Consider the following 15,740-nt stretch of genomic DNA (forward strand, 5'->3'; position numbering starts at 1 on the left):
GCTTCATTTACTTATACTTATTTGTTGCTATTTACAAGGACCAGACAAAAAGGACACGGTACAATTGCTTAAACTCCACAATGTATCATGACATTATAAATACCTAGTTTTGCTTTTAGATTTGTTCTGAGAAAACCAGAGGGAGTTACCTAGTATAGGGAGGCAGAGGCAAAGTAACCCGGGTCCACTTGTTGAAAGTGTCTGAAATGAGAATCCTCTGGAGATGGTACTTGTTGCATTCCACATTAGTGGGAAGACAGTCTTTCAAAATTGGGTGCCAGGTCAGCCCAAGGTCCACTGAATATTCCAGTTCAATAGCTAAGGGTGGAAAGGTGGTTAGTTATTTAATTTAGAGACCTATATCCATGGGCCTATAATAAAGTGCAAGCCCCAGACATTATCATAAGTCTGAACTGACAAAATAACCACCCAGCACTTTTCAAACCCTTGTGTCAGAAGCACAAAGCTACCTCCTTTGGTGGCAGTGTGGAGGGTGTGTTACATGTTGCAGAGCAGGTATAGCTCAGGTGGAGTCTGCAGCACATCTCCACATCTGCCACCTAACTCAAGGGACGACGGATGAAAAGACAGAGCCAACATTAAGTTGCCAGAATTAAGTCAAGACAATGTCTGTAGCTGCAGCATGCAAAAAAATGATGTGGCAGCACCATGACCACCAAACTGTGTTTTTCAGGCTTGAAGAGTGAGATTCAGCTGGATGCGATTGCTGTGTAAAGCAAAGCAACGCTCAAATCCAAACTTTTGGCTCTGTCACAAGATGTCTTAGTCAGCCTTCCACCCTTCCTGCAGACCAGCTCATGTAATTATCCAGCACAATTCTGTTAGTCAGAGAACTTGTTTCCATTCAAACACAGTCTAGCCACATTAAACTAATGTATTCATTTCTCAGCAAAAATCAGCAACTTCATTGTTTTGATGTTTATGTCTTATAAGCTTTTATTATAAAAACTAAAGGTTAGTTAAGCTCACTAAATGCTTCAAGTCAAACTTTCATGCAGCCATGAAAATGTAAATAATAATAGGTACAGAGCTGGTACTTGAAGTAAATGTTCCAGCTGCCAGGTACTCCGGCTGAGCTGGCTGCGTAAAACATGGAGCATGGTTGCAGTGATAGGGGTGATAAATCTGTGATCTTTTGATTGCTAACAGACCCATTTCTTCTATCCTCATGCACAGGGAATGACCCTTGATCACCCAATCAGTCCTACTTGATGTTTCAGCACAGAGGACAGTGCTATAGAAATACAAGGACAAGTAGATACAAACAAGGGTGAGTGAGTTTTTAGTGTTAAATTTACCGCACCAAAAGAAACACTTTTCTCATCATGACTGGAAGCACGATTAGGTAGTGTCCTGCCTAATTTAGTATCAAGTTAAGATAATGATAAGGGTTGTAGACAAAGAAACAAACCCTCTCAACAAAATAAGGATCTGTTTCTTTGCCAGTATATGGCTCAGTCACCAAAATGCATTTAAACTTAGCAGAGATGATCTCAGGATACTGCAGTATTCTTAATAACAAAAGAAAGAAAAAATTTTAATCATGTAAGTAGCTTCAGATTAGCAAAATCAGAGAAGCTAAATCTGGGACTTCATGTAAAACCTTTTTCCATTTTTATACAGAATTGTAGATGAAAATTCAGCAACCCAGTAAACTAACACATACCATATGATGCAATGTACTGTATTCTTGTCCTCATTAAAAACATCTATACCTCAAAACTCTAAGAGGATGTGTAAAACAAGCATTAAAAAGCTCATTTTTAAGAAAAAACTATTTCTTGTGTGCCTTAAAATTTACATAATGAACCAATTTTTAATTTCTATGTGATGTGTATTTGATGTGATGAGTAAAGAGCATGTTTTTATTCATTTATCTGCATGTATATATGTGTATATACACATATAAAAACTGTCTGTGCACTCACTAGACATCATATGAAAAAAGGAAGCTAGGTAATTAAAAATTGCATCATTATGTATACATAAACAGATATATACACATGTGCATAGTATGTATGCACATATTTGTACATGGAAACATATAGGTCTACACATAATTATTATTTTATATGGACAATATAAATTTTTGCAGTTGATGCTGCCTTAGCAAGTGTCAGATGTATGTTGGTATAAATGATTTCTTAGATATATGGGTACAAGTGAGATAAGAACTGAGACTACACTGAAAATACAAAACCACAAAGAAAGAAACATATGCTGGAGCACCCAGCTGCTTATTATTACACCAGCACCCCAAGCAGTGGACATTATCTACTAAATGGATTTTTTGAATAAGGCAGCTGTTAGTCTTTTTCTGAGATTGATTGAACTGCAACTAAGATGCTCGCAGGGAATGATTTACTGCAGTTTATCTTAGGCTTCAGACACCTGGAATAAAAAAGCTGATGTTACAATTTCTAACAGAAACATGCAGCCTTCTTTTGTTTCTCAGTTCTTGTTATGAAGAATAATGTAACCAGAAAACAAGTGAACTTTCCTCTGCAGTGGAGGAAGAGGAATGGCAGGGATTACTAAGAAGTCATTACCATAACAGGAATCTGTGACAGAGCAGGAAGCTGCAAAATCTATTTGCAAGAAAGAGTCTTCATTGACAACGATGTCAGTGGTGACGACGTAGCGGGTGCTGGCTTTCTCAATGAACACCAGAGCGTCCCCAGCCGAGCCACAGACCGGCATCTTCGTTCCACCAGGGTGGAGCAGCCACTTCCTGCTATCCAGCGTGGTGAAATCATCTTCCAATACTGTATTGCCAGAGATATTTCCTCCTATAAGAATCTGAAACATTAGGAAAGAAATTGTTTTTGAAAAGGAAAAATGTCTAGAAGCATTCACAAACATACGAGTGATGTAGCAGCCTGAGGGAGGAAGAGATGTACCAGACTTTGTGTATTTATTCTGCTGGTCCAAAATGGACAACAGTACTTAGTAGAGAATTTAGGCCATGAAAAAGGGAAGTATCTCTTTCCTGTAAAGGAAAGAGATTGGCTTAGGCGTACAAATCTAAAATTCAGGGAGGTGACCTCCAATCTCAATGAAGTAAAACTGCTACAAAAAAAGTGTCAGTAGAAACAAAGTGATTGCACTTTCCTAGTGATTGTTCTGCTCTTCTATTATCTGGTGCACTGCTATCAGATTGTGTCTGCTGATAGAAGTGGGGAAATAGCCTCTGTTTTGTCATTGACTATAAAAGATCATTGTTTTACTATTCAACAGCAAGCAAGGTAGAATTATTTTTCATTTGTTATTCTGAATTCAGTTTCTGATTGTTCTGAACAAATATAAATACATTCAATTAATATATTGAAACAAAGAGTATTTTTTCATTTCTAAACAGAGGGATGGGAAGTAAAATTTTGTAACCACAACATTAAAATGATTGGTTAGGTTTCTCCTAACAATATGAACTAACTTCTTAAAAAAAAAGGAATAAATATTAAAGCAAATTGTACTTGGACAACCCAATGACACTACTTTGAGCATAATAATTTTAGAGATAAATCATTTGTGATTTATACCAAGTCATCCAAAGTAATATAATCATCTTTATAGCAGAAAATCCCAAATATGAAACTTTATTTTCATACAGATTGATATTTTTCTATGGGCTTTTTCTATTACATTTACCAAGCCAATTACATATTTGGTTACATTTTAAATGAAGGTTTTTGAAGTTTGAAATCAGACGTGCATTTTGCATGGTAAGGCCTGCAATGTGAACCTGAGACTCTACACACCTGTAAAAGACTTTCCTAGAATCAAAATGGGCAATCAGTGCCCCACATGGAAATGGTGCATTAAAACCATGAGTTCATCAAACAGTAATTGTGCTCTAAATATCTTTTTACTAAGCATTTTTGCTTGTCTCAGTGAAATGATACATGCTAAAATAAAGGGAAACATTAAGACTGAATCTGGTCTGAGATTGTGTTAAAAGAAACACCCGCAAGGATTCCTCACCTGGTCGATCACCCAGGGGCTGTAGAAATGCCCATTCTCGGATGGCTGCCACCAGCGGAGCCGAGTGGAGCTCGAACGGGCCTTCAAGGGGATCTCCAGGGCAATGTATCGTCCCACGTTGCTGGAGTTACTGAAGAGGAACTCCTGGAGAAGGCTCCACGTGAGGCCCCCGTTGAGTGAATACTGCAGCAGCACAGGCTGGCTCCTGGGGTCAGGCACCCCCTTGCCACATCCCAGTCTCATGAAGAACTGCACAAATCTAACAGGAAAAATCTTTCCACTTACCAGAAAGATCTATTTTCTACAACGTCCTACACAGAGAGCCAGAGAGCCTTGGAGTTTGTCTACTGACTAGCCCTGTGTTTTCTAGCTGTAAGAGCCATCTTTAGGAGATCTTATGGTTTCCTTTCCAAAGCTTCTAGAATACAACTAGACAGACAGGTGGTATGACAAAAATTCATTTTGCCTGTGTGGTAGTTTGCCAGGCATAAGAGGCTGAACAAAGCCGGTCATTTATGTTTTCAGCTTTTGTCTGCACAGCAGATGGTGTTGCAAGTATCAGAAACATAATCCTGGGTGAAATTTTTATCCCTGTATCCCATGAGTACAGATTTTAGTGGCAGAAAAGTAACTGTGCTCTAAGTAGATCATAATTTGCTATGAATTTGCTGAAATGCTTAAATTCAAAATAAGCATCCCAGTTTTCCATTGGCATAAACCAGAGAAAATCTGGACGGGAGAACAAAGCACATTTCACTTTCAGGGATCATTTTGTCCATTTTGTCAGCCTGGGAAATTTGTCTAAATTACACCGTTTAAATGTGCTGGCTTCCCTGAAGCCAGCCCAAGCCACCCAGGGACAGCAGTGCTTTCATCCCCCAGTTAATTGGCTTCTCCAAAGCTGCACAATAGCCTTGTATCAAACTGCGAAATCCTTCCCATCAGCCGACGCTCACAAATAGCTCCACTGTGCACTCAGAGTGGAGGGAACCATGCCGTAATGATATTTACTTATTGCACTTGCAGGGATATTACAAGTATTAATTCATGTTTGCACAGCTTTTGCACGGCTTTAGAGTGTTTTATCTGTTCTAGTTATTATTGCATTAGCGCTGCCTGGCTCACGGTTAAATAAAATGGCGCAAAAGAAGTTTTGTATCAAAGATCTTGCTCTGGTTTGATCTGCAGGTAGATCTGCTGGGAGTGGAGGCTGCAGAGATGCTGGGCAGACAAAGCTCCAATAAAATGCCAGATGTACAAGTCAATTAATTCTAGTCCTCACTGCGACTCACAGTTTCTCTTGCTACTAGAAATAACTGCTTTTTGCTATAGATTATATCCACCTGCATGTCCCAGACATAACATATTGCTTGTGCTGTAAGGAGCACTGGGTACCCTCATGGATCAACATATCAAATATAATGGATTTGCTTCACTGCTGGCAAGTCTTTCTGCCTCCTCAGATTTAGTCCAGCATTTGCCACATAATTCAAAGGAAATAAACCCAGGTGACCTTGTCTCTGTTGCATCTGATTTCTTTGCATTGCTATTCTTACATCTCAGATTATACTAATGTACTAATAACCCACCCACATATAGGTAACAATGTCTAACAGATTAAAAAAAAAATTAAATATCTCTCTTCTTATCCCAAAGATATTTTGCAAAGGCTCTGCCTATTTAGAAATGGAAAACCAAAGTGTTTTCTGTAAATCTAGTAACACTCAAATGTGTGGATGTTCTTCTAGTAATTCAGAATTGAAACGGATTTGATCAGCTGTGATACCTAAAATATTCTCTCCTTACTGGTATTTCATGCGGTGCAGTTTCAGCTACCAGTATCACCATGATGGTGATACACTGTCCCTGTGTCTTTAACACACAGATGGGATGGCAGTGGATTGCAGAGCCCACTTGATTTCAGTCCCCAGGTGCTGAGCATGGCTGCTCTGACAGATATGGCTGCTTGCCTGTGCTCTTCAGGGGATCTTCTTGTAAGGAAAGGGGAAGTTTTAATGGGACTACTGAGTCTAGCACCCTTTAAAAAATAGTTGTTCTCATCACTCCTGGCATAAATTGAAACTCCTTCCCAAATCCTCTGCAGAACTTGGCACATCTGTGTCACAGCCAGATCTGTTGTGCTTTGCAGTTGGTTGATAGAGTCAGTCTGCAAATTTAGAAAATCCCACTGCAATTACTTTAGGATACAAAAGAGCAGCTCCCAGCAATGCCACTGCAGTGTGCCTTGCTGTTCAGAAGAGAACATACAGTTATTTGTTGCTAACTGTTATTTTTCATAATCATATATACAAGAAATTGAGTGTTCAGCTTTGTTTTCCTAAGACAGAAGTAATTTATCTCCATATACCACCTTGAGGTCAATATTTGCAAATCCAGCTACAGACCATCATGGAGAAGAGATAAATAAATTCTGGTTCTTTGAGCATGAGCACTAAGGAAAACAAAATTTAGTTAAATTATGAAGCAACTTACAAGACCTTTTGTATCTTTTGTTAAACAATCTTCTAATTTCCGAGTCATCTAGGAATGAAATTAGTGCTGAGTTTTGGGGCTTGTTTTTATCAAGCTTTGAAAAAAGTTTGCTGTGAGGAATCTTACAAATTACAGGGGTCCTTAATATTACACATCAATGAGGTTTAGCTAAGTGCTGATCTAAAAACTACATTGGTTAGACATGAGACCTTTCTACTGACCAGGAGTCTTTACAATTAAACCATTATTTAAAGCTTCAATACCAATGCTGACAGGTAAAAAGTAGATAAAATGTCTGTTAAAATGTTTCCCACAGAACATCAGAAAGGACTAGGGTGTTTATAAGAGATCAGTGAAAAAAGTCTTGGAGAAAGTACAGTCTTTCCAAAGTAATAATACAAGAATATCAGTTAAAATACAGAATAAATTAGAAAACAATGTCTGTTTGTTAGCATGCTCACAACTGGGATGGAGTTTATTTCACTTGAGTGTAAATTTTTTTAATATGGCTTGCTTAGCATGTCTCACTCATCACGTGTCTCTTCTGCAGGCTGTAAAGATACACCATAAACTGTAAATACACTAAAATATTTGTTTTTCAATAGCTGGTGACAGCTTGATGGGAATTTCTCAGTGAATTATTGGAAACAAATGCGCACAATAAGAAAAAGAAAACAAACTTCAGAAGTGAAAGAATTATGAGATGACAAATGTAACAGTTATACTTTCAGCAGATACTCCTGTTTCAGCAATGGCTCATAATACACCAGACTGTAAGAAAAGCAGAGCATTTCTCATGTTATGGGTTTAGGAAACAAAAGCTTGCATGAACTACTGAATGTGCGGCATCAGTTTCCAGAATTCTTATTTAAGGAAAAAAAACCCAAACAACATTTAAATGGTTAATACAATTAAAGTTCAATTTAAATTTAATTTATCATGGTGACAGTGGTTAAAATGGAGCATTTGCTAGTGAGAGGACCACAGAATATGTCAGCTTGCTTTTGCTAGAGAAATATCACATTTGTATCATTCTTCAGAATGGCATTTCCTCAATGAAATCCTGAAAGAGCTTTTGAAAGGTGTTACCTGGCTTGTGACAAATCTAGGTCTCGAGTCATCAGCATACGTAAACCTTCTTCGTTAAAGAAAAGGTTGTTTCCTCCAGACATGATACCACATTTCCTTGATGGTTTTCCACCACTCACAAGGAGGAATCTATCTGACTCCAGCTGACCTGAATACACAGTGAATACATATTTATGATTTACTCTGAAGTGCTCCTGCTGCAAGAGTGCTACTTCCAGAGGAAGAGAGATACATTAAAAATCCCATGCTGACTGAGAAATATTCAGTGTTTCCAATGCCATGTATTCTAGAAAGCTGACACAAATCAAAACAACATAAACAAAATAAACCCAGAGGTATGAGAACTGAGATCTTTGTTTCCAGTTATTCACAAGGTTTTCCACCTTTCATCATTTATCTTAAGGTAACAACAAAGCACTCAGGTCTATAAAGAAACTTTGGGTTCCAAGTGGTAGCATGCAAGCAAGGGCTGGCAAAATTGAGAATGAGCAGCAGCAGCTGTGAGGGGATGAGTTTGGTTCACAGGTGCTGCTTTATGCTAACATGCTCCTCTTGCCGTGCTTGCTGGCAGGGGAAGCCTCGGAGGGGTTTCAGAGCTGTGTGCAAGGATGCAGTGTGTGCCCAGGCACACGTGAGGCTTTCAGCTCCCCCCGCCTTCCCTCTCTTGGGGTCTGCTGAGGCTGCTGAGCACTGGCTCCCACTACTGAGACACTTTCTCTGCTCTGAAACCATGTTTGCTGCAGTAGGGAGAGTCAGATTTCCCTCGTAGTGAGAAATGGCCTTAAAGCCCTCTGCTGTTTGCCTCACTTGCAAATGCCATGTCTGTGCTAAAGTCAAACTACCTTCAAAACATAATTTACTTCCGAAATAATTTTCTACATGTAGAGTTTCAGCAAGTTCTGTTTCAGTGAAGATTTTGTAACCTAGCATTAATGGTGCATCAGGCATTCACAAACCTCACTTGCAAATGGCATCCGAACTACCTGGTTCGTGGGGATACCCTCATGGCATAAATTCTAATCGGAAGCATGCAGGGGTGAGGAAGGCTTTGCTGTTTAATCCCTTGAACCCTGGTTGCACTGAAATGGACAGGCAGTATTCAGATGCCCCCTCCCAAAAGAGATACCTTCAAAGTCATCCTTGAGGAAGTCAGAGTTCTTGGTGCTGATTTTGCAGGTTGGCCCCGAGTAGCCGGGGTCGCAGATGCACTTGGTGCCGTTGACGCAGCTGCCGTGCCCGTTGCACATCTCCTCGCACTGGGGGCCGATGTACACGTTGTCAATGGCCCAAGTCACAGGCTGGGACCCAGCAGGGTAAAATCCTTGGTACCACCTGAACCTCGCTAGCCTGAAAATGGCATAAAGTGTGCTTATTTTAAATAATAGTTCCATCTTTTTTTTTGTGTTCCATACCTATACCATTATATGCACATATATATGGTTCTTTCTGTTGGAACTGGCTTGATAAATAAATTGTAGAAACTGACTGCTAGGTCTAATTCCTTCAGTGCGTCATGCATCTTTATGTTGATGTTCAACCCAAGTACTGACAGAAATAAAAATAACACTATTTATTAGCTGTAATCTCAAAACTGAACGACAGACATGATTTTCAAAATTTAAAATCCAGCTACTCTTAACTCCATCATTCATGGGGAAGATGAATGGCCGTGGTCTGGTGGATTCCCTTCTGCTTTGGTGTACAGTGTGTGGGCCAGACCCGGCCACTTTCACCCTCTCCTGGAGAGTGAGACTCTAATTCATGCTTCCACTGTGCCCCCAGGGAGACCACCTGTAGGGGTGGAGTGGGAGGATCTCACCCTCAATTACCCAGAAAGAAAACATGATCTGTCATGTCACCAGGTATTCAGCTTGCTTTTAGGCAGCTTAATCTTAAAGCAGGCTGATATTGCAAGTCGTTAATTTAAACTATGTTCTCCTTTGGGTGCTGTCCTGTCATTTTTAATTCATCTCCTAAGTGCTACTTGCATCAATGCTGCATATAAAAAGGAAGCAACTGGGGAAGGAGGGAAAACAAATTGAGATGAGGAAAATACTTGAGGGACTAATTTCATTCCCAGTTGAGAAAATGTTTTAAGGGAGGAAGGAAACCAGAAGATTGAGAAGGGAGAAGCACTTAATTGCTTGCGTGTTTAATGTGTCTTGTTAAAGATATCTAAATTCAGCAGGCAAATCAATTCCACAGGTAATTGTAGCTGACAATGATTTCCTTGATTTGCTAAGAAGAAATTTTTATGAGGGGATTTAGGTGACAACCAATAATTGATGGGTGGGGACACTACTAAGCGTCACAAGAAAGATGCCCAAGAACCAGAGTTCTGCTGGAAGTCAAAATCATCGACTTTAGTGTGCCCTGAGGAGAAGGACACAAGTGTGAGGCTGGAGGTGTTGTAAGCTCCTCTTGAGAGTAGACCTCTGCCCCACAGGCTGGATTTTTTTTCCTGAGACAAGTCAGCTCCTCCTCTCAGGGTCACTCCTGGCGAGGGTGAACCATGACTTGTGTCTGAAGCAGAGAGTGAACCACTGCTTATTTGGGGTTTCTTGTCTGGTTCAACAGGCCCTGGACCTTTCCCTTGGGACATAACTAGAATACTAATGATTACTTACAGCTGTCTACTGTGAACTTACATTCATTTGTAAAATTACATATGTAGTGGAAATAAAATGTCTTCATCCTCAGTTATAACCACTCGGCACTTGGGGGATGAAAAGGCTGGGGGATTTTTTTTTGGACTACACAAGGAGAAAGGTTTGGATTTTTTTCTTGTTATTCCAGTAGATTCTGGTGGAGAATGGGGAGGAGAATGGAGAAGGGGGAGAAATCCCCCTTCAGCCCTCTGGCCCAGTGATTTAATGCACTGAATGTAAACTACTCTGCACTGCTGGGCTAGGCTGGCTGTCAGCCATGGGCTCCTGGTCTGGTGTGTTGGGGAAGGAATAGGAAGGAAGGTAGAAAAACAGGATAGAGACACTCAGGAACAGGGGACTAAATCATAATCCTGGAATTTTAAAATGAGTCAGGAGTCTGCACCGTCAAAAATTTTTTTGGAGGGATGCATTGATGGTTGGCTAAAGGGTAAAATAATTCTTTTGCACAAAACCAGGAAGTAAAAGGGAGCTGCTGAAAGAGATGGTTACCTATTGCATGCTTGAAATGTTAACTGTCATAAACCAGAAAACTCAAGTTTAAAATTTAAACATTTCCTTAAATTATTAAACAATCAGTCTTTCCAAACTTGATTCTTATTTCTTATATAGGTCTTTTCATACTTTCAGAGGCACATATGGGGTCATTTATTTAGTAGAGGACTCATTGACTGCAGTAATTTCATAAATACTCAGTCTCATGGCTGCATAGACTCATAAAGTCTCATAGTTGCATAGCTCATTTTCATTCATACATGCTATAGTTTAATCATTAATGGTGTGAGCTTTTACATAAAGTGAGTTGATGCTAGATGACAGTTATTCCTGAAAAAGTAAACAATAATGTTTTTACTTTGAAAAGTTACATATTACTGTGCCTGCTAGCACATATTGTTTTTCTATGCTGTGTTATCATCCAGCCTGATTGACTGAGACATTATTTAGATCAGACCATTTCTTCATACTGAATTGGAATCGAGATTATACTAGCTCACATTTTACTGCATTTTCTTATGAAGCTCAAATTTCATGCAAGAATATCATCAGTGAATTCAAATGGCTGATGCAGATCTGCAAAGAACACTCAGAGCACGATAAGAACAGTCAGTTTTGCATTAATTTCAACAAGCAACTCCCTTCTATTAAATTATCACTAATTAAATATATAGGTAATAGGAAGTTGCCTGTGGTTATTCTACATCAGCATTAGGCACAATATGATTCATGGAATCACCTGAGCACTAGCTAACAGTCAGGGCAAAAAGCAGAGCAAAATTGGTCATTTGGTCTGCTCTAGTGCTGCAGCTCTTATGCACCACCCTTGTGCTGGGTGAAAAACAGAAATGAAAGCAAAGCAACAAGCAGCTGGGCAGGAACAGGAGCCGGACACTTACCCACAGAGGTGCAGCTTTCCAAAGTGAATGACCTCCCTCCTCCAGCCCTGGGTAGTGCCTGCGTAGTAAGTGCTACTCGGGTGATGCTCGGTGGAGCAGAGGGAGCTGAGGTGGCTGCTGCTGCTGTAGCACAGGGGCAGCAGCAGGTGCCAGGTGGCCCCCAGGTCTCGTGAGAACTCCAACTTCACTGGGTCAGCAGAGGAGCTGTCAGTGGTGCAGCCAATATTGATCTGGGGGCCAAGGCATCAAACACAGAAGATGACACAGGGCAGAATGCGGGACTCCTGATCATTCTTCAGCCTCCCCCATTTGGTATGGTATTAGTTTAGTCCAGGAAAATGGTGATTTGGGAACCCATTTAACAACAGGGATGATGCACTCAGGACATGCACGTGAACAGGAACTCTTGCACATTGCTCTCCTGTCCAGGAGTATATGACAGTATGGGTTATGATAAAATGAATGTGATAAGAAATCCCCAATAACTTCTACCTAGAGAAAACCAAAGTTAATTGGGCAAATCCCAGAGGAGAGATGCTAACGTTGCTGGAGTAAATGCACCAGCTCTTGCAGTCCTCTGGCAGGTACTGGAGTAATCACAGCATCAAGAAAATGTGCATTTTTAAAAGCAGAAATATTAAAACAAAAAGTGAAACATTAACTTTTTGTTAATGCTGAGCTGTTAGTTGCTGAGCTGCACTGTGATCCTCTTTTATGTTACATATTAAAAAAAACCCAACTTATCACCTCAATATATTCAGCTTTCACACTCACTACCTATTTGTTCATGTATAATGGCAAAGCCCTAGAGCATCCTAGCTGGATTGGATTTAGATTGTGTGCTTTTCTGCACACAATCCATGTCTTAGTTTGGCGGTGTCAGACTTCTCAGATTCCTGATAAAAAGAGCAGTAGAAAAGGCAGAACATGAAAACCAGTTCTACTACTGAAAAAATACAGACTGTTTAATACAGAATCTGAGACAATCAGTGCAAGTTAGTTTGTTTTCCTGTTACACTGATATTTAGATCTTGTAATTTCAGATTGCTTTTGTAAAAGAAGACAAATTAGTTCTTTACAGAATGACTGTCATATAAAATAAATGTACTATACTTAGCACTCAACAAATAAAAAACAATTGCTGATGAAATACAAAGCCTGCATGAAAACTTTGTAACATTTTAATATTTTTATATATCTTTTCAGCCAAAAAAAGTATCTTTGTAGCATGCTGTTCTGTTAAGAAAATCTATTTGTTTCTAAAACACAGTAATGCTTAGAACCATGCATGAATGTTGAAAGTGTATCCTACATTGAATTTCCTTCATCACTCTTCAGTGCACATGAGTCCCATCAACCTACATTTGACTAGAAGGGTTGTCTACTCATCTGGAAGCTTAGAGAGATGCTTGACCCAATATAGGTTTTGACTCCTGAGACACAAAAAGAAACTACTGCATTATGCATAACTCCCTCATTTACACTAATGTTCTCAAAAACGTGAGCTGAAAATTATGTTCTTACCACATATGGAAGTAAACATGTAGATTTTATGAGTTAATGCTATCAAGGCTTATGAATATCTTAGTCACCTCAAACATTTTTGTTCTACAGGCTGTAATTTATATTTTAAAAGAGGAAATGGCTTGCATTCAATAATTTATGAATTAGTTGCATGACAAATTGAAGAGTGCATGAGTACACAGCTAAACCTAATTTTCTTGGAAAACCCTTAGTATCATTTTAGTAATTTTTATAAACTCATATCATTTGCTGATTATTATGTAGCTCATATTAATGCAACAACATGCCACATTGTTGTTAAAAGCAGCCTGGTAACTGTGGCATGGCAATTTATGTGCCAGATTATTTTCCAGTTTCCTAATGACAATATAATGACCTCTCTAAACTAATAAATACTAACTGGTCACTCTCATCAATAGCTGCCCCAGGCAATGCACAATTTAGATTCTAGGATAAGTCAGAAACACAGTTTAGTTTAGACTCTATGTTGTCACTGGGGTATCTGTTTCCACTGAGAGTATGAAACACAAAAATATGCTCCTTATTCATAAACTTTCTTTAAAAAAGAAAATGAGATGACTTCAGGCCACAATAGTCAAAGCAGCCTGAAAGTGCAATTTCATTCAAAAACCAGCTTCATCTAGAGCAGCTATGATGTGGGCAGAAGCAAAAGGAAAGCAGAAGTTTGTCTCTGATAGAGTACAACAGTTAAGCCAGCAGGTAGGAAAAATTATTTTCTACTGTCACAGATGAAGTTGTAGCTCTCCACTGGTCAGCTTGTAGAAATGCTGCACTCTTACCTGGAGAAGGCTGTGAAATGGCAATTTGGACTCTCACTACATTTTGCTCATCCTCTTGCCTGCGGTTGTGACTCTCCAATGCATAGGACATGGACTTTAATGCTATCAGTGCAAGTATATAGGCATGGATAAAGTAGTAATTTAGGCAAGAAAGTAGAAGACTTCAAGGCAGAAATTTCCCTTATCTGTGTATTAAAAGCATCATGATACATTCACATGAGGGAGGGTGATGTCAAATCAATTAGAGGGGAAATTGGACAGGTTTCTCTATTTGGCAACAGAACAGCTGGGCAAATACACCAGGGCAGAATATAGAAGAACATGAAGCAAAAGGCAAAATAACTTTCTGAGGACAGGTACCTCAAATTGGATGATAGTATTTTCATTCACACTCAGGTCCCTTGTGGTAATGGAGTGCTCTCCAACCTCATTTGAAACAAACACCATAGCTGAATCTTCTTCCCTGAAAATCAACGAGAGGAGTGCTTTAGACTCACTTTACAAAGTCACTTCTTTCTCTTGTATTGCTGAGGGAATCTTACGGAGCTCTTTTAGATGAATATGGGCAATAAAGCCCAATGTTTCCACCAGGATAGAAAAACCAGTTGTCCTCTTTAGGGCCGAAGTCAAAGGTATCCAAAAGGATAATGGGATTCTTCAGGTTATTTCCATCAATAATGAAGTCATCAATAATCCAGATTTCTTCTTTTTTGCCTACAAAGAAAATGGAAATATTCCTATTAAGACCTAATACTAATATTATTAGAGAGCAGACAGCAGCCAGTATTTATGGATTATGTGAAGAGGAGGGTGCTAAAAGTGTGGGATAACTATTTTCACTTTCCATGAAAATAGTTTCCATACTGCTTTCCAGCTTGACCTCATGGAATTAACTTTTATTCCCTAAAATTTGTAGAAGTCACAGCAAAACTAAGAGTGAAAAGCAGTGAAAAAAGAAGAATTATCTTCTATTTCAATCATATTTACTTTGAAATTCTGTCATTGTCTTCTTCAATTAAGAATCATCTAAATGAGTAGTTGCTACAGAGTCAAAGCAGCCGGAAAGTGCAATTTCATTCTACATCCTTGCACTCAGTAGCTTGTGTCTGCCTGGGAGGAATTCTTCCATAAAGAAGGAAACTCTGAAACTCCTTCTCTCCAATGGATTATGCATTCATATACGTCAGAAAATTGGTATTCTCAAGCTGAAGAGGAAGGATTAAATTGAAAGATCTTCTGCGTAGCGTTTTTTCATTTATCTAAAAGTCTTTGAGTTCATCAGAGAAAAGTTTAGATAATTGTTTTAGGCAGGACATGTCAGAAGAATGAACTGAAACAGGATTGTCAGGACCAGATTTGAATTAGCTTTTTTTTTGTTAGGGGTGTGCTAAGAATTTGCCTACATGGAATAAACTGTTGCTGAATCACCATGTCTAAATGATTGCTGGAATTCTTTAGAGCTGGTAATGTCAGTTTCTGCTTGAAACTGTGCTCAGAGTAACTGAGAGCAGAGAAGAGCTTCCTTCAGCTGGCACATCTCCTGTAATCAGGAGGAATGAGCTGTGTTCCTCTTGTGGTTTTCCAGTCCTTTACAATTTAATCAAAAGATTAACTGCTCACTACATCCTCTTTCTAAATGGGTTTTTAATGCCTAGTTAATTCTGAGAAAGGTAGGCCCAGTTCCCATTTACACTTGGGACACTTTTGTATAATTGGAGCATCCTAAAGGGGCCTCAGTGTAAGTGAGAATCATACCCATTAAAAATAATGAG

General features: G+C 39.2%; 1 protein-coding gene across 2 annotated transcripts in view; it reads right to left on the reverse strand.

Annotated features, from left to right (window-relative positions):
- RELN (reelin) overlaps nt 1–15,740 on the reverse strand; it is a 278,635-nt gene that overhangs the window by 29,251 nt on the left and 233,644 nt on the right. For both annotated transcript variants that reach the window (XM_038155700.1, XM_038155699.1), the window contains exons 39-46: nt 14,511–14,682; nt 14,329–14,431; nt 11,645–11,874; nt 8,711–8,931; nt 7,585–7,732; nt 4,003–4,261; nt 2,571–2,820; nt 150–318 (exon numbers count right to left, since the gene is read on the reverse strand). In XM_038155700.1, coding sequence (XP_038011628.1) covers nt 150–318; nt 2,571–2,820; nt 4,003–4,261; nt 7,585–7,732; nt 8,711–8,931; nt 11,645–11,874; nt 14,329–14,431; nt 14,511–14,682 — 1,552 coding nt within the window. The remainder of the gene's footprint in view (nt 1–149; nt 319–2,570; nt 2,821–4,002; nt 4,262–7,584; nt 7,733–8,710; nt 8,932–11,644; nt 11,875–14,328; nt 14,432–14,510; nt 14,683–15,740) is intronic.

The sequence above is a fragment of the Motacilla alba genome, chromosome 1A (genome assembly GCF_015832195.1).
Source record: "Motacilla alba alba isolate MOTALB_02 chromosome 1A, Motacilla_alba_V1.0_pri, whole genome shotgun sequence".
NCBI lineage: Eukaryota > Metazoa > Chordata > Aves > Passeriformes > Motacillidae > Motacilla > Motacilla alba.